This window comes from Gymnoscopelus braueri (assembly GCF_963280865.1).
Source record: "Gymnoscopelus braueri genome assembly, chromosome: 6".
NCBI classification, from domain to species: domain Eukaryota; kingdom Metazoa; phylum Chordata; class Actinopteri; order Myctophiformes; family Myctophidae; genus Gymnoscopelus; species Gymnoscopelus braueri.
This window is the reverse complement of record NC_137607.1, coordinates 26971747-26990727: the sequence shown is the minus strand read 5'-3', so window position 1 is coordinate 26990727 and position 18981 is coordinate 26971747. Positions and strand designations below refer to the sequence as shown.

The 18981-nt window shown below is 42.0% G+C and overlaps 1 protein-coding gene across 1 annotated transcript; it reads left to right on the top strand.

Annotated features, from left to right (window-relative positions):
- Positions 1-6253: 6253 nt before the first annotated feature.
- Positions 6254-17485, top strand: abhd8b (abhydrolase domain containing 8b; the record flags this gene model as incomplete). Its single annotated transcript, XM_080430697.1, has 4 exons — positions 6254-7044; positions 7559-7729; positions 8085-8301; positions 17244-17485. The coding sequence occupies 4 exons, from the start codon at positions 6254-6256 to the stop codon at positions 17466-17468; spliced, it is 1404 nt and encodes a 467-aa protein (XP_080286823.1). The 3' UTR covers positions 17469-17485.
- Between the last annotated feature and the right edge of the window lie 1496 nt (positions 17486-18981).

The window sequence follows — 18981 nt, the reverse complement described above, 5'->3', positions numbered from 1 at the left end:
GGTGCAGTCAGAAGAATCAATATCAGTCTCAGTGAACACAGTTGTGGGGATTTCCATACATTCAGAATCTATGCTACGCAAGAGCATCCGGGCATCACCTGTTGCAGAGTCGGGTGGATCACTCTCAGCCATGCCCCGAAGCAGCTGCACCAGGGCAGAGCAGAGGACTTTCTTCAGAGTTCTAAAGTTTTGTTGAACTTCTACATTTAAAAGAAACTGTCCATGAGTTTATTGGATCCAAACAGGAATGGAAATTTGATAGAATCATGCTGCCACCAAACTGTTTTTTAAATGGGTACTGTCCACTGTCACACAACTGTTGGGATCAATCAGACTGTAGGGTCCATGATTAAGATATATGAGCTCAGGTGTCACATGAGGCCTCACTGTATTTTGCCCTTTTTCACAGCATGGCTAAAGAGTCTAGTTCAAAACAAGTGGGTTGAGCACATCCAGTTCGTTGCTGGTGCTGGACACAGAGTGATAGTTAAAAATGATACAAGTCCGCACAACAGCATTGCTCCTGAAGTGTTTAGTTTACTTTAAAACAGAAAAAGAATACCTGATGTACAACGTTTTGGCCACAGTTGGCCTTCAACTCCTTCCACAGGAGTCTAGCCATGGGTAAGGTCTGTGTATCTGTATGTCTGTGTGTCTGGAGTTAATCGGCAAACTGTCGGACCGATCAGTGCCATATGCATTTTGAGGAGTGAGACAGTGTTGCATGTGCAGACTGCCAGTAGACCACAGAATTACCTCCACTATACCTTATAGGTATAGGCTATAATGGAATCAAAGGGGCTCTGGTCGGACTGAAACCTTGACCAAATTTGCATCATGCGCCATGGATACGTCATAGACGAGTGACGTCATAGATGACTGATGCCACATGCTGACCACATGAAGTCCAAGATGCACATTGCTAATTTATGGGGTGTGTCACAATATGTCAATTTAACTACATTTGCAGTAAAATATATGTAGCCTATATATTTTTAATACAAGAATCCATTTCATAGACCTTTAGATGCTAAAGAATATGAAAAACATTGTTGCGCCCTGCAGGTTTCTCAAAAATGTGGGTGCCTTAATGCCTTCACACTAGCCTAAAAACATTCAAATTTGATACAGTAGTGTGCTGATTTGCCTGGCTGGCTTCACTGGTCCTTAACCCTCCTTCCTCCAGCACCATGCCTTCCCGGACTCCATAGGAACAGTTACCTAGCAACAAAAGCCACGACAACTGCATCAGCTTCAATATTCCTATGAGGAGTATGGGAGCTGATAGGATAAACTCATACATTATTTCTTTGAGGAACTTTTTTCATGGGTACAAAATGTTACAGCAATAGCATAGTCATAGTTATTATTCTCTAACATAAATGAAAAAAACGAATCACCAGAACTAGAAATTTAGCTACCTAAGTTTCACTCATATAGGCTAATTGGATGAGATTAGTAGGCCTAGCCTTGTATGCAGCAGGATTTAGTACCATATTAAAGAATTCAGCTCTGGGCTACATTGGGGTAGGATGCTTGTGCATCACATAAGCATCGGGGGAACTGTGTGGTATCCCCCCATACCTGGCCGAAAGTATCAGCGTACACAAATAAAAACCGTTTCGGCCCGAAACTGTTTTATTTGTGTATGCAATCGATTTTGGGGCACATTTTACACAGCCTGTGTCTGTGATGGGTTTTTCTGTTCAATCTGGCTTGCAGTGATAGCACTGCAGTGCAAGTAGGCCTACTGTGCTGCTGGTTGTGTGTGCGTCAATCATCAGTAGGGGCCCTGGGCAGCTCTTCAAACATCTCTCTCTCTCTCACTCTCACTCACTCACACACACACACACACACACACACACACACACACACACACACAGATGACAGTGAAGTGACAATTTAAGGACTTTTAAGACCTTTTTAATACCTCAAAAAGAAAGAAAATAAAAACACTATAACTGCATCGAAAGTAATCAACAAACTATACTATACAAAAAACTGGTCTAATAATATAAGAAAGAGGCAAACATTTTAATAGCCGATCTACAAGCTCACAACGCCTCGCTTTGCAGGCGTTTGTCAGGGGGGGGGGGTTACGAATTATGATTATTATGGGGCCTGAAAAGGTTGGGAACCAGTGTTGTAGTTGTAGCCCAGCCTTAGAAGTGCTGAACGACAGGTAGCCGGTAGCGTGTCCGTCATGTAGAGGCGCTGTACCAACATGCAAGCAGGATCCAGACCAGATACAATTAGATTATTGGATTGACTGCAACAGATTATAGCTCGCCTGCGTGTCCGATGCTTTGTTATAAGAAAACACGTGTGTAATCTCACAGGGATTCTTGATAATTAAGGTAAGGACAATTGTCACATTGGCATGAATATATTTGCTTTACGGGGCAATAGTTAGGCCTGTGTTTTTATGGTCTGTTAAAGTGGCCGGCTATGGGCTAATCGGCAAGAATGAGGGAATTGCGCATGGAGTTGCGCGGCAATTAACTGACATTCGACATGAATAGAAACTCTTAAATTAAATGTGATTTAGCCTTCAGATAGGCTAGAGATAGACAAAAGGGTAAACATTCTGGTACTTGCCTCATTTGATGCGCCAGACCACTCTGTCTATTCAGCTTTTTGTGTTTTACTCCCCTATTCAATTTCAGCCTAAAGCGCACGCTTTGTGTTGTCTGGGAACTACATGGGCTTTAGAGAGACCTAAACATAGACACACATACAAACAAATACCATTACATCAACCAGAAATGGCACAAATAACTCAAAATAGTCACTCAATATTTCTGTGTTAAATATTTGATTAATTACTAGGCTATAAGATGATGAGGCTACTTCCATCGGTTCCATTAGACTAAACACCCTGCCTGGAACTGATTATGATCACAAAATAAGCAAGTGCACAGTTAGAATGATCATTAATAACCCTTCAGAAATGAATTTTGTTCAACTATTTGCCTGTTAATGCCCATCTTGGTGATTGTTGACATGTCAACTATACTTGGATGCCATAGACATAGAGCAGCCTAGTTGTTTCTAATGCTCTTTTCTGGACAGCAATCCCATGGTACTTAAACAACCACATGAGGCCAAATTATATAACAGTTCTGACTCCAACTTCTCCAGTAACCTCATGGAGAATCACAGAGCAAATACATTCATGACAGCATAAAACAGATATAAATTCACAATACATGTTTCTTTAATAAAAACTATGGCCTATATAGTTCAATAATTGCATTAATCACTTCTTTACCTATATATAGTTACAATTTGGATATGTAGAAATACAGCATGTACATAATGTGCATAATGAATTCAGAATCTGCACAATTTCACATAGTACTAATGTTCAAATCCAGGTCCATAAAGCTATGTGATTGCGCCTGCGCCTAAACACTAGTGTAGATTCTGAATTCATTATGCGTAGAACTTATGCCGAAAATAGCAGATCTACAAGCTCACAATGCCTCGCGCTGAGCTTGTAGATCTGCTATTTTAGGCAAAGAGGTTAGAGGGGGAAAAAGAGCAGACTAAGTACATAGTGAAAGGTCAAGTTTTGAGTATTGAGGGTTTAAATGTCACTACACAAAAAATACACATTAACATGAATCCAACACAACGCTTGACAGTGCTGCCAAACAAGTCTAGAAAGCTGTCTATGAAATCTATGAAAAAGTTTAATCTGCAATACAATTTTATACAATATGTAGTGGAGGTCCCTGCTTCATCTCTCTCTCAGCTAGGGGGTCCTTGGGCTGAAAAACATTGAAGACCCCTGCTCTCTCTCTCTCTCTCTCTCTCTCTCTCTCTCTCTCTCTCTCTCTCTCTCTCTCTCTCTCTATATATATATATATTTTTTTTTTTATTTTTTTTTTTTAAATATATATTTATATAATATTTATCACTTATTTTAAAAACAACAAAAAAGTAACTTCTTAAAGACATAATTGCTTCTTAAAGACATAATTGGAAATACTGTATGTTATACGATAACTGTGATAACTGTGTGTGTGTGTGTGTGTGTGTGTGTGTGTGTGTGTGTGTGTGTGTGTGTGTGTGTGTGTGTGTGTGTGTGTGTGTGTGTGTGTGTGTGTGTGTGTGTGTGTTTGAAAAATGACATACTGTATAGTTGCCCTTGACTGACTTTTGCTTTCCTCATGGACCTACTGTACTTGTGGATTATAGCAGTAAAAGCAACTTTTTGTGGTTGAACTTGACACATAGTCCAGGGTGCTGTGCTATGCTCATGCACCATATTACTAATACCTCATGTACGTATGTATGTATGTATGTATGTATGTATGTATGTATGTATGTATGTATGTATGTATGTATGTATGTATGTATGTATGTATGTATGTATGTATGTATGTATGTATGTATGTATGTATGTATGTACTATTCTAAAGGACAAAGCTAATGCGCTGGTATTGTTTCTTTCAAGAGAGACAGGCTGTGATACAGTATGTAGATCTCAGATCAGATCAGAGAGAGAGAGAGAGAGAGAGAGAGAGAGAGAGAGAGAGAGAGAGAGAGAGAGAGAGAGAGAGTGTGAGAGAGTGTGTAATCCTTGTAGCAGGGGAGTAGCAGGAAGGTAGGATAATACTCTTCAGGCAGAGAGACATTCACATAGCCACTCTCCAGTTTTCAGTGCTAATAACAAACTAATATCAATTACCTACCTAGCACGAGTTATGACTACTTTGTCCATGTAGAGGGAATTTGTGTGTCTGATTATTAAGCATGTATATTATTATGTATGTATGTTTGGTAATAAGTATTGAGGGCTGTTATTCTCTATCACTGTAGTGAAACATGCTAATAAAAAGGAGTTATTATGTCCATACTTGTAATATTGATATATTGATATAATTTACTACGGCAACAATTACTCACATTAGGCATGTTTCTGTGTGCACGAAGGATTTGTTCAGCAAGACTGTGTGTGTGTGTGTGTGTGTATGTGTGTGTGTGTGTGTGTGTGTGTGCGTGCGTGCGTGCGTGCGTGCGTGTGTGCGTGCGTGTGTGCGTGCGTGTGTGTGTGCGTGTGTGTGAGCATTAATCTTCCTATAACCATTATGGCTCAACAACGGATACTTTTATTTCCCTGTGTGGTTCAACGGAACTCCCTCCTTCATTGGTGTTTCGCCTTGATTCCGTCTAAACCCTAACATTTAACTTCACTAAAACTATGCCTAAACCTAACTTCAAAACCCTGTCCGCCTGGGCGGAACAAAGGGAAAAGAGACTCTCCCGTAATTCAACCTGGTGCATGGCTTTGGCTCCCTGTGGGATCAATGTTTGCGGCCTGCACAGTGTGAGCTCATGGTTGCCGGATTTAAGACAGAAGGATATTACTGTCCCCTTCTATTAATACCCTGCTTGACTTGGTAAACGAAGTCACTGCTCAGCCAAGTCAGACAGAAAGTAGCTGGGGTTAACTTGTAATTCATGGATTTTGCGGGCCTCAATGACACAGCATTATGTAGTTGGGGGTCCCTGATTGCACAATTGTTATTGAGGTCTAGGACTCGAGTGGATATATTGCCTTGTTATGGGGCAGCAGTGGCTCAGGAGGTACAGCGTTTGCTAGGGAAATGAAATGTTCCTGGTTCGATCGCTTGCTCCCCAGGGTTATTGTCAACGTGTCCCTGAGCAAGACACTGAACCCCTAATTGCCCCCGATGAGCAGGTTGGTGCCTTGCATGGTTTCCTCCGTCATCGATGTGTGAATGTGTGTGTGTGTGTGTGTGTGAATGGGTGAATGTAATACAAGCTCATAGTGCGGAACGAGTGCCGTGCTACAAGCTTGTAGATCTGCTATTTAAAAAAAAATTGTGAATAGGGACGCTATATTCAAGTGGTTAAGTAATGTGTGACATTCAAATAAACAACAACTCAAATTTCTAAAGCTAGTAGTAGCTATGTAGTGCAGAGTACACAAACTTAACTGGGATGGACTACTTGGTCTGTGCTGCAAAAGAGGGTGTATAGTGTATGTTGTTGGCTCTTGTACCGTCGTTTTGTGTGTGTGTATTTTTAAATGGGTGTTTCTGGATGCACTTTTTTTGCCATTGTGCAGATTATGGGATTAATGTGTTTGATCATTTACATGAGTGTGTGTGTGTGTGTGTGTGTGTGTGTGTGTGTGTGTGTGCGTGTGCGTGCGTGTGCGTGCGTGCGTGCGCGTGTGCGTGTGTGTGTATGTGGTGTGCATTCCAACAGAGCAGCAGCCATGCTGACCAGCTTCATGGATAGTCTTTTCTGCTGCCTGACTGGAAACGCAGACAACATTGTGGTTCCCATAGAGACCTCAGAACCAGCAGATGGCTATGAGTTTGTGGAACTCAAACCAGGCCGGGTTCTGCGTATCCGACACATCATCCCTGACCGGCCGGTGGTCGAGGAGCCCAGCGAGCAGGCAGGCAGTGTGTGCTGTAAACGCAAGATCACACTTTACCGCAACGGGCAACTGATGATAGAAAACCTGGGAGACAGAGAAAAGCCAGAGATGGAAAACTGCCAGAACGGAGATATAGAGCCCAACAGCACAAGAGACGCAGAGGCGGACCAGCCTGGCAGCAGCGGCTCCTCGCCACCTGTCACCATCGCTGAGTCCAAATGTGACGCTGGGACAACAGGGACTCTTGACGCAGGAGAAGGAATGACACCAGCTCCTGGACAGCCTGACCAGCCTCAGCAACCCAGGATACGCAGACGGAAGCCCAAGCGAACGGTGGTGATCGACTGTGAGAGGAAGATAACGTCTTGTAAAGGGACGCACGCAGACTTGGTATTATTTTTCATCCACGGTGTGGGGGGCTCTCTGGACATCTGGGGCAACCAACTGGACTTTTTCTCTCGGCTGGGCTATGAGGTCATTGCCCCGGACATGGCTGGACATGGTGCCAGCTCAGCACCACATATAACTGCAGCATATACATTCTACGCCCTTGCTGAGGATATACGACTAATTTTCAAGAGATATGCACGCAAGAGGAATATTCTCATTGGACACTCTTATGGGTAAATCAGATGACACTATCCACATGCACGGTGGCTCACAAAGATAGGGCTAAAGACCACAGGGGGGTGTTTGACATTCTGGTTTTACTTTACAAGTGCAGTGCCTATTCAGAACATGTGCCCCTTTGGAGCCCATCCGATCAACTTCACCCTCAACACTGCACTTCATTAAGTAATCAATAATATACCTGTGTTAACAAGTTTGAAATCTAGCAGATTCTCGAGATATGCAAAGGACAATTATACAGACAAACAAAGTCCTGGAATTTATAGATTGATGTTCAGCTTGTAACTAAATTATTATTCGCTTTAACTTTAGATTAATTATTTGACACTGATTGAAACAGTGTTTTGAGAACAAGAACGTTGTTTGAGGAAAGTTTCATTACATCCACACTGTCAACATCAAGTCAACCAGTCAGTACATTATAGACAAAAGTACAACAAATCCTGATTCCTCTGACTTCTCTGACACCCAGCCCCAGTGAAGTTTTATTTTATTCTGCTCCTACAGTGTGTCATTCTGTACGTTCCTGGCCCACGAGTACCCAGACCAGATCCATAAGATGATTATGATCAACGGGGGAGGCCCCACAGCTTTGGAGCCCAGTCTCTGTTCCATCTTCAACCTGCCCACCTGTGTACTACACTGCCTCTCCCCTCTACTAGCCTATTGCTTCCTTAAGTATGACTAACTGTGTGATTGTCTGTGTGTGTGCAAAAATGTATGTGTTCATCCGTGCGCAATTGATTTCATGTGTGTGTGTGTGTGTGTGCGTGTGCGTGCGTGCGTGCGTGCGTGTGTGCACGCGCACACATGCATGTGCGTGCACGTGGGCACAACATGCACACGGGGCGCATGTCTGTACATGCTGTTTGGTACTACAAACCAGACTGTGAAAATGAAAGCAAGAGAGAAAGGGAGAGAGAGAAAAAGATGTAACAGTGTTGATGAGTGACTATTTATTTGGCATGTCATCAAGGTCCATTTGTGGCCTAAATCAGGCTAATGTGCACCTTGTGGACTCTGCCTCCGATAGGGCTGGTTTTGCTCGGCAGGGTGCCAAAGAGAAGCAGCTGCTGAAAGAGAACAATGCCTTCAACGTGTCATCGTTTGTCCTGCGTGCCATGATGAGTGGGCAGTACTGGCCTGAGGGGGATGAGTTGTACCACGCTGAACTTACAGTCCCCGTTCTGCTGGTACATGGCATGTACGACAAGTTTGTCCCTCTGGAAGAGGACCAGCGCATGGCTGAGGTGAGGACAGCGTTATCAGCTAGATACAAAGTGACCACGTCCCCCAGTGAGAACATGTTCTGTCCACAGTTACATACTCCATTTGTGAGGGAGCTTGCCAGAAAGAGACCGCAAGACGTTTTTGGTGCCAAAATCAACGCTGTGCATAAAATTGAGGAAACTGAGAAACAGGACAACAAATTGAAGTTTAGCCACACTATTATTAGTCCTCTTTCAGTTACATTATATTCTGTAAATAATTGATTGCTTATTTTTTGTCAGAAATTACTATTCTACAGCATATGGCTTTATCATTTTTATTTTCACATAATTTTTATTGAAGATTTCAGTTGTACAGGAGAATAAACAATGACAAAGGACTCTTCAGATTTTCTGTGAAACAAAAAACAAACGCACAAGACAAACACAAACCCCCCCACCCGCCCCTCACAAGGTTGCAATTGACAATGTATTAAAAAGTACAGGAAAGAGGGCAAAAAAGAAAAAGACAAAAAAGAAAAAGACAAAAAAAAAAAAGAAAAGGAAAAAAAAAAAAAAAAAAAATCAGCCAAAAGAGTATCAAATTAGATGACATGACAGCTTGTGATATACAAACGAGGCACAGAGAAAGCTCAACCCACACTGTTCTCAAACACTTGAGGGGCCACCTCGAGCACGGGCTCCGTCACTGGAGACCGACCACCTGTCCAACAGGGGTTGCCATATTTTCAGGAAGACCTTATCTTTTTTGATGATTGCATACCGCATTCTCTCCATGTGTAGGACATTGCCCAAGTCTCTAAGCCACTGCTGGAACAGAGGACTAGATTCAGATTTCCATTGTTGCAAAATTAAACGTTTGGCCAGCAGTGTGCACAAGGAAATGGCTTGACCCTCGAATGATTTAATAGAGGGATTGAATGCCACGGATCCAAACATAGCCAGTAGTGGATCTGGCTCAATGTTTTTATTCAATGCCTTTGAAATATAATCAAAAATAAGTGACCAGAATGTGTTTAGTTTTGAGCAGAACCAGAACTGGTGAGCAAGTGTGCCGGTCTCCTGTTTGCACTTATCACATAAGGGAGAGGTATTGGGATATATGGCATGAAGCCTTGACTTCGAATAGTGTAGTCTGTGCACCACTTTGAACTGGACCAGGGTGTGTCTGGCATTTATAGAACTGGAATGTATGTTACCCAAAATTGACTCCCAAACATCTTCCGAAATTGTAATATCCAAATCCCTCTCCCAGTCGCACCTAGATTTATCACTGGAAACAACTTCAGAAGCCTGTAGAATGTCATAGAAAGAGGAAAATGAACCCATAAAACCAGGTGTAAGCTGAAGAATACTATCTAGTGTGTTGTGTTTTGGTAAATGTATAAAGTTAGGTATATGAGTCCTAAGATAGTTCCTGATCTGAAGGAACCTAAAGAAGTGTGCTGCTGGCAGGTTATGAGACCTTTGTAGTTGTTGAAAAGACAAGAGGTTACCCTCTGCATACAGATCCTTAATAGTTACTATGTTTTTGTTCTTCCAAGTAGAGAAAACAGAGTCTGTTAAGGCAGCAGGAAAGGCATGGTTATGACAGATTGGACTATCCAAGTGCACCTTGGGCAGATTAAGAAATGACTGAATTTGTTTCCATATTTTTAAAGAGTTAAGTATAATAGGGTTGGTTATGTAGGGTGGTATTTTACGCTTGGCTGGATTGTTAAGCAACGCAGGAAGAGAGGTAACACCGACTGAGGCCATCTCAATCTGAAGCCAAGTTGGACCATTTACATCTTCTGCTGATAGGCAGTTGCGCCAAAAAGACAGCGCATACAAGTTGGCTGCCCAGTAGTACAATTTAAATTGCGGTAGTCCGAAGCCCCCTGCTGCCTTAGACTTACATAAATGTTTTTTAGCTATGCTCACAGATTTGTTACTCCAAAGAAAAGATGAAACAACGGAATCCAACTTTTTGAAATAGTGGAGAGGTATAAACACCGGTAAACAATTGAAGATGTATAAAAATCTAGGCAGAGCGACCATCTTTATGGCATTAATACGACCAACCATGGATATGGGTAGAGTATTCCAAAATTCAATGTTCTTTTTCAATTGCTGCATCTTGCATTCCCAGTTCTTCTTTAAAAGTTCCCCATGTTTACGAGTGGCTATTATACCCAGGGTTTTAATTTTGTCTGTGGAAACCTTGAAAGGTGTCGTGCGCAGGAAGCTTGGATCAACATTCTCAGAAATGGGCATCAATTCACTTTTCCCCCAATTGATCTTGTAGCCCGAAAAACTACCAAATGTCTCAATTAAATGTAATAAAGGTGGGATAGATGTTTTAGGACGGGAAATAAATAAAGTCATATCATCAGCAAAAAGCGATAAATGGTTGACAGTGTTGTGAACTTGGATTGGGGCGATTTCTTGATTAGCTCTTATCTGACTGGCTAGAACTTCGATGACTAAATTGAAGAGATAAGGAGAGCAGCTGTCCCCCTGTCTCACCCCTCTCATAAGATGGAAAGGCCGTGAGGCCTCCCCATTAGTGACAATTGATGCCTCAGGATGGGCGTAAATTATATTGATCCAATCTATAAATGTTTCCCCGAAGCCAAAATGTTTTAGAGTAGACAGTATGTATTTCCATTCCAGGCAATCAAAGGCTTTCTCGCAGTCTAAAGCTGGCTCCAGACCAATCCAAATCGGCCCGACTTTGGGCCGATTTGGCTTCGGGAAGCGTCGGCCAGTCGGTTAGGGGTCCGTCGGGGGGTCCGTCGGGACCTTTTCGGCCGACCCAGAGCCGACCGAACATGTTCAGCTTTTTAGCCGACTGGCAGAGCAGTGGCAGTGACAACAAAGGGCTGTCGGTGTTGCCAGATTATGTGAGAGAAACAAGCGACCATGTCTATGAAAACCTACATTCACTGTTTCTCGTTGTTGCTCCCAGAGAGAGAGAGAGATTGATTGATTTGACCTACTTTCGCGCAGTTTTGGTGTGCAACACAACCCTCGTTTAAGTGAATTGCTTTCACCTGCTGCTGTGTGGAGCGCAGTGGTGGAAAAAGTACTCAAATGTTTTACTTAAGTAAAAGTATCAATACTGCAATGTAGAAGTACTTGAGTAAAAGTACAAAAGTATTGGTATCAAAATGTACTTAAAGTACCAAAAGTAAAAGTACTCAAATGTTTGAAAATAGCAGATCTACAAGCTCACAACGCGTCGCTTCGCGACGTGTTGTGAGCTTGTAGATCGGCTATTTTCAAATAGCCTAGGTATAAAATAGAGCTAAAGTGGTTACTGTATGTTTTATAATGTAATAATTTATATCTGCAAAGTAACTAATAACTAAAGTTTTCAAATAATTGTAGTGGTGTAAAAGTAGAATATTTTCCTCAGAGATGTATGGAGTAGAAGTAAAAGTACTGAAAATTAGAAATACTCCAGTAAAGTAAAAAATCCTCAAAAGTGTACTTAAGTACAGTACTTGAGTAAATGTACTTAGTTACTTTACATCACTGGCGGAGTGTGCGCTACAGGGCATATCTCCGCCAAGCCAGGGTGACCTACCCAGGCTCATGAAATTCATATGCAGGCATAGTAGCCAATTAGAATGAAATCTGCAAAAACGGACTCATATACTGATACAGAACCATATATTGGCTATATATTATGGCTGTCGGGTGGAAATCTTGTATGTTCCTTTTTTATTATAATTTAAAAACAATAAAAAATCGTGAAAAAAAAAGAAGCTGTAATTATTAATAATTAAGAAATACTATATTTTAAAGAGTGAAAAATCAACTAAAGTCATTATTAGTGCAAGTTCATTAACATTTCATTTGAATGAAAATTAATTGTGGGTAAAATACATTATGTGAATCTAATGTGATTAATGTGACCCCTACTTCAGTCAGTGAAGTCCAGGGCTGAATGTGACATATTGAGACCTATATAACTAAATATTGGTCATTTGCCAACACATTATTTTGTGAAATAAACGGGTTATATTTCACAGATAGTTATACTATTCTTATAATATATTAAAATACAATGATCCTTAACCTTCAAGTTAAATGCATTATTTCCGTGGACTTAAAAATCATTTTTGGACTTAAAAATCATTATTATTTTTTTGGATGGCCTTCCTGCCCTGGCAGGAAGACCGGGCAGGGCCTTTCCAAAAAATTACAACACCAAAGGCCAAGTGGCCTTGCCCCTAAAATGACGAAATTCCAGGCTTGAATGCAATAGATGTACTCTGAGTCTGTTACAAGTAAAAGTCCAGAATTCAACATTTACTTGAGTAAAAGTACTAAAGTATTGGTATAAAAATGTACTTAAAGTACCAAAAGTAAAAGTACAAAAATGTTTGAAAATAGCAGATCTACAAGCTCAGAACGCGTGCATCGCAACACGTTGTGAGCTTGTAGATCTGCTATTTTCAAATAGCTTATAGGTATAAAATAGGGCAAAAGAGGTTAATGTATGTTTCATAATGATTTATATCTGCAAAGTAACTAGTAACTAAACATTTCAAATAATTGTTGTGGAGTACAAGTATAGACAATTGGAAATACTCCAGTAAAGTAAAAGTACCTCAAAATTATACTTAAGTACAGTACTTGAGTAAATGTACTAGTTACTTTACACCACTGCACGTCAGTGAAGAAAAAACGCTGGGAACATCCCTAAGTGGCTTTGCAGGGAAACAAGCCCAAAGTCGCTTATAATAAGCAGACCTGGCAACGCTGGCACGCTAAAAGTCAAATTAGCACATGAATGGCCAGTCGGCTGACAGACTTAAATGGTAACTTTTGCCAACCAATACCAGTCTGTTGCAGTCTGGAGTAGTCTGCAATAGTCTGGACGAGTCTGTTTGGTGCGGAGTTGCCTTAAGGCAATGACCACCGACTCTTCCTTATGCTTATGATACATGATATTAAAAAGGCGGCGTAGGTTGGAACTTATGTGACGGCCCGGAACAAAACCCGTTTGGTCGGGGTGAATCAGATCGGCGATGTGCCTGGAGAGTCTATTAGCCATTATTTTACTCAAAATTTTCATTTCCATAGGAAGAAGGGATATTGGACGGTAGGAGGACATGTCTAATGGATCTCTATCTTTCTTCAAGATTAAAGTAATATTTGCCTGATAAAGAGAGTGCGGCAGCTCTGAAGCTTGTTTTGACTGCTTGAACATTCGCAAAAGCAATGGAGCTAAGGTTGACTGAAACTTTTTATAGAATTCAATTACAAATCCGTCAGGGCCGGGGGCTTTATTGTTGGGAAATTGAGATATAGCTGTTATAATCTCACCAAGCGTTATGTCTGCATCCATTGCCGTAGCGGCCTCCTCAGCTAAAGTAGGCAGCTGGCTGTCAGCAAGGAACTGATTCATGATTTGGGGATCTGTATTCTTACTTTTGGATTGGTAGAGTTCCTCATAAAACTGAGCAAAACTCTTATTGATCCCGGCTGGATCCGTAGTAAGTTTACCTTGTCTATCTTTTATTTTGTGAATGGCTCGGGTGGATTGTGAGTGCCGAAGCTGCCTTGCCAGTAAAGTATGGGGTTTATCGCCCAATTCAAAGTATTTCTTTTGGGTTTTAGCAAGCAGTGCGCTAACTCTTTGTGAGAGGATAGTGTTATATTCGAATTTTAATTTAGTAATTGACTCCAGAATTGCATCGTTAGGGTTGTCCTTAAATGCGTTTTCTTGAATGGAAAGGTCCTTTTCTATGTCTGTCAGTCTCTTACTTTCGTTTTTCCTCTTGTTTGAGGCAAAAGAAATAATGTGGCCTCTACTCACAGCCTTAAAAGATTCCCACAGGATAGAGTCATTAACATCTCCAGTGTCGTTCTCCCTAATGAAATGAGAAATTGATTTTTCCATGTGGTCAATGAACTGCTCGTCAGCCAGAAGTGTGGGGTCGAGACGCCACTGTCGCCCTCTAGAGCTATGTTCTCCAATCCTGAGATCCATGGACAGTATAGCGTGATCAGAAATAACAATAGGGTGATATGTTACTGACCCAACTGTAGAAATTAATTTAGCATCCAGAAGAAAATAGTCAATGCGACTACTACTCTTATGAACCGGACTGAAGAAACTATAATCTCTAGTGGTTGGATGGAGGAGTCGCCAAATATCTACTAAATTGGAGTTGGCCCTCAAAGTGTTCAAACAAGCACTGGCGTTGGATGGCTGGGGGGATTTAGAGGACTGTTTGTCCAAAAGGGGATCAAGGGTCAAGTTCAGATCTCCACCAAAGATAAGGTTGGTATCTGAAAAGTTGGGGATTAAATTAAAAATCTTCTTAAAAAAAGCGGGATCATCAAAATTAGGGGCATATATATTGACAAATGTAACTGGCACGGAGTTGAGGACACCAACTATTATGAGGTATCTACCATTAGGATCGCTGATTGTGGAGGAGTGAATAAAGGGGACGTTTTTCCTAATTAAGATTGCCACCCCTCTTGCTTTAGAGCTAAAACAGGACTGGTAGACCTGGTCCACCCAACCAACCTTGAGCCTGCCCTTGACTTTGTGTTCAATATGTGTTTCTTGCAAAAACATTATATCTGCTGAAAGAGATTTGAGACGAGCAAACACTTTAGCTCTCTTTACAATATGACCCAAGCCTCTGACATTCCAACTCATTAATCTGAAACCCCTATCCTGTGCTCGAGAAACAGATGTATTATGGGTCATCACTTGGCTCTGTTATACACGGTGAACAACTGCTGTCAAGAGTGAGAGAGCAAAAATGTACAAAAAAGGCTGAGGAAATAAAAACAAAAAACAAAAACACGCAGCAAAAAACCCACCCCTCCCAAAAGGGGTAAAACCCCAGAATGTAGCAACGGCTACAACTCACCATAACTTGGGCTATCAGGTCAATACCACAAACCACTGATATAAAAACTGCCCAAAAACACCTTATATACACACACCAGAAAGATTATGTCTACTTTACACAATAGCTGCCTCTCTGTAGATTTATAAAACTACACAAAAAAAAAAGGCCAGAGGGAGGCGCTATATGACCAAAATTGTAGAAACAAAACAAACCTAGGAAACCCACATACAGCAGGAGGAATAGGTGACGTCTCTAGCAGAGTTACGGGCTTGAATAAGTAGTAACAAAAATAGAAAATGAAAATCACATTTGCTCATTGAAAAGTAATGGATATAAAATGAAAACAACACCTGGGGAAAAAAGTGCGACAAAAAAATTGTGTTGAATCACCACGGTGCAACAAAAAAAAGAGTCCCACTACAATGATGAATATAAAGTAGCTGCTAAACAGAATGACAAAACTAGATGGGTCGAAAGTGGGCCACGTCCCGCTTGACTCCTGACCACAGATCAGAGTAAAAAGCGAGAAGGAAAAGAGAGAAAAAAAAAAGACGATGTTATGATCGTAGGAGGACGGGACGTAAGCCCCATGTTGATGAAGAGAGTCTGTTAGCTGGCAGGCTACTGTATGAGGCTGAGACCTTACTCACTAGTCTTGATCCGACGCGGCGACGGGCTCTGTAGAATCATGGCTCTGTGGTGGAGACACAAGTCGACGAGCCTCCTGGAGGGTAAGCTCCCGTTGCGGGCCGCCTGTCACGGTAGAGGCGAAGAGTCTGGCCGGGTGGCGAAGAGCCGGTTTCAGGCCACGGTTGTAGAGCTCCGCCATGACGTCGCGGTAGGTTCTCCTCTCCTCCAGTACCTCCGGGGGAAGATCCTCGAAAATCTGTATTGTGGAGCCTCGGTACTTGAGTTTACCCCTCATCTTGCGCGCCTCGCGGACCACCAGGTCACGGGTCTGGAACTTATGGAAGCGAGCAACAATTGCTCTTGGCTTTGTGGATGAAGGGACGCGATGCGAACGGTCCAATTCAGGGGGAGAGGATAACACCTGGTCGCCCAAGACTTCTACCAGGAACCCAGGAAGGAATTCGGAGGGGCGAGCCCCTTCAGTGGACTCAGGCAAGCCGAGTATACGTATGTTGTTCCTGCGGCTGAACCCCTCCAAACTCACTGTTTTGGCCCGTAGCTTAGCATTGTCGTTAGCCAGGTTAGCGCAAAGCTTCTCCAGCTCCGTTAAACGGTCGCTGGTTGTGTTGGCGTTGGACTCAAGGGACGAAACACGTTGTTCATGATCTTCTACTGTTGAGTTGATGAGGTCCAGTTTCTTCTCGAGAGTAGAAAATCCTACTTTAAATTCGGCGGACAAGGCCTCTTTGTGCTTCTCCAGCATAACTGCAATGGCGTCCATGTCTGCACCACCAGGCTGTAGGCAGTCTTTTTTCGCGTCGACCGATCTCAATTTGTACGTGGGCTTCGTGGTCATTTCTTGTTCAAAAGCAAACTTTATACATTACTAAACTATTTGGTGTGTATTTGGTGAATATAAAAGGGCTAGAAAGGTTAAAAATAAAAAAGTTGAGTGGGAGCGTGGTGAAAGGCGTCTACTCCATGACGCAGCGACCGGAAGCCTAATATGGCTTTATCATGACTCAAAGGAAGAACAATTAGAACTGTTCTTTACATAGATATAAAAGAGTAGCTTGGTCATAAGCACTTCCATTTTCACAACCACCTACCTTGGAGAGGCTGGGGGACCAGATGTTGCTGTTATTATAATAATCGCATCACGGAGGCACCCATGGATTGATTACCTCTTCCATGTTTGACATGGAAGCACTGTTGCTATGAATGCAAATTCCTGTTATGTCTCCTCATTCCTCTCCTGAGTCCTGTATATTTAAAATGTTACTGTGTCCATCTCCTTGTCTGTCTCCTGACAGATCATTATTTAGGGCAAAGTTACAAAGGCATTGTTAATAGATATTGCAGATTGACAATCTTACTTTGAGCAGAGATACAGTAGCGATTGATGATGAAGCTAAAATGGCAATTATTACCCTATTTACAACTGTGTTTTTGTTTGTTTTTTGTCAGATACTTCTTCTGGCTTTCCTAAAGGTCCTAGATGACGGCAGCCACATGATTATGATGGAATGTCCAGATACTGTTAACACACTTCTTCATGAGTTCCTCCTCTGGGAGCCCGACATCCCGTCCAAGAAAGAATCCAAAGCTCGTCCAGAGACTGCGAAAGCCCGACCTGACACTACCAAGGTGGCACCTGAAACAGCAACAGTCCGACCTTTAACTGCTCAGTAACTTCCTCAAATGGCAGCATGTAGGAAATAGGCAGTCAAAAGGTACTGTGAGATGTCTCACTGCACATTGACTGTGAACAGACCTGAGGATGCCAGAGCATATAACAGTGTATCATGGCTGGCCATGTCACCATATCCATGTGTGCCTCTTCTGGAACTCAAAACAGTTGAACTGAGCTGGTCCTGAACTGCTGTAACTGTATGGGGTGGACCAGATTTGCCAGTCTCTGAACTTGCTCCTGAACTGGTCTAGCTCGCGGCTGAAAATGTGGATGCCCAGGTCTCGTCTTTGTTGCAAAGATGGACAGATCAAAATGGGCACCAAACGTTTGTTTCCATGAGGATGCTTGATGGTTCTCTATGGCAGATATGCCCACGGCTGTGCCTTGAGGTGATGTGTGACCACGGAAGGGTCAGAAAAAGGGGGGTACAAATGGAAAGAGCAGTCAGTGGGGATTTCAAATGAGCAGTAGCATGGTCTCTCGTTCATCCTAGTACAAAAGCTGCCTGTGGTGTTCAAGAGCCCAATACAAGTGAGGGGCTCCTACAGTACTGAGGAATACAGTGCTAATGTTTTGACTTGTTAAAACCAACACAGGAGTGATGGAGAGGCAAAAGGACAAGGTGTTAAAAGTATTTTAAGAAAAGTATAGTATTTTAAGAAAAGGCCTGCTAAATGGTCTTAAACAACTACTTTTTAAAACTATATTGTTTTTCCAAGCATGGTTGGGGGAAAAGGAGCATTTGTTTTTGGCTTGTGCGCCAACTGCAAGGCTTTGAGGCTCGTAAGGTGTACCCGAGCGAGCCGAGTCTTCCCCAGCCATCATTACGGGCAGTGTATTGCACAATGCAGCTTTCTATTCAAGTTTATGAAGTAAATTCATATTATGCAGTATTTTGTGGTTAGCAGAAATGCATATATATGTTTAACATTTGAAAACATTTAGAATGTTTTAATAATTTATTTAGATTTACTACAATAATTGGGGTGCTGCTAGCATCTATGAAAGCATAGACACAACAGAGATGATTATAATATGTGCATGACTCAGTGGTGCTTGAACAGCAATGTAATTACTTCATGTATAATTTTCAGGCACTTCAAAGAATCAATTGAGAATCGTGAAAGGGTTGCACAACCTCATGTAATACTTTGTATTCGCAGGCTAACTGTGATGATTTTGCTAATCTAAACTAGTTTTTCAGAGAGGGAACATAACTGCACATGAGAGACTCACATTTGCCATGAAGAGGATTCGTCTGTAAAGAATTTGCGCTTATTTTGCACCAGAATTATGCTGAAGGATGAATGTTTTCCACATATTTGTTGGCACGTACATACCAAAGAAAATTAACATTTACCAATCTCTCATTCTCTGTCTGTCTGTCTGTCTGTCTGTGTGTCTGTCTGTCCCAACAACCCAACTGATCCATTGCTGAGTTATTTAAAGTATGTGAATGAGAGGCCAAAGTTTGTGTCTGATAAGTGTCCTCATTCAGTCCTCCATTTCAAA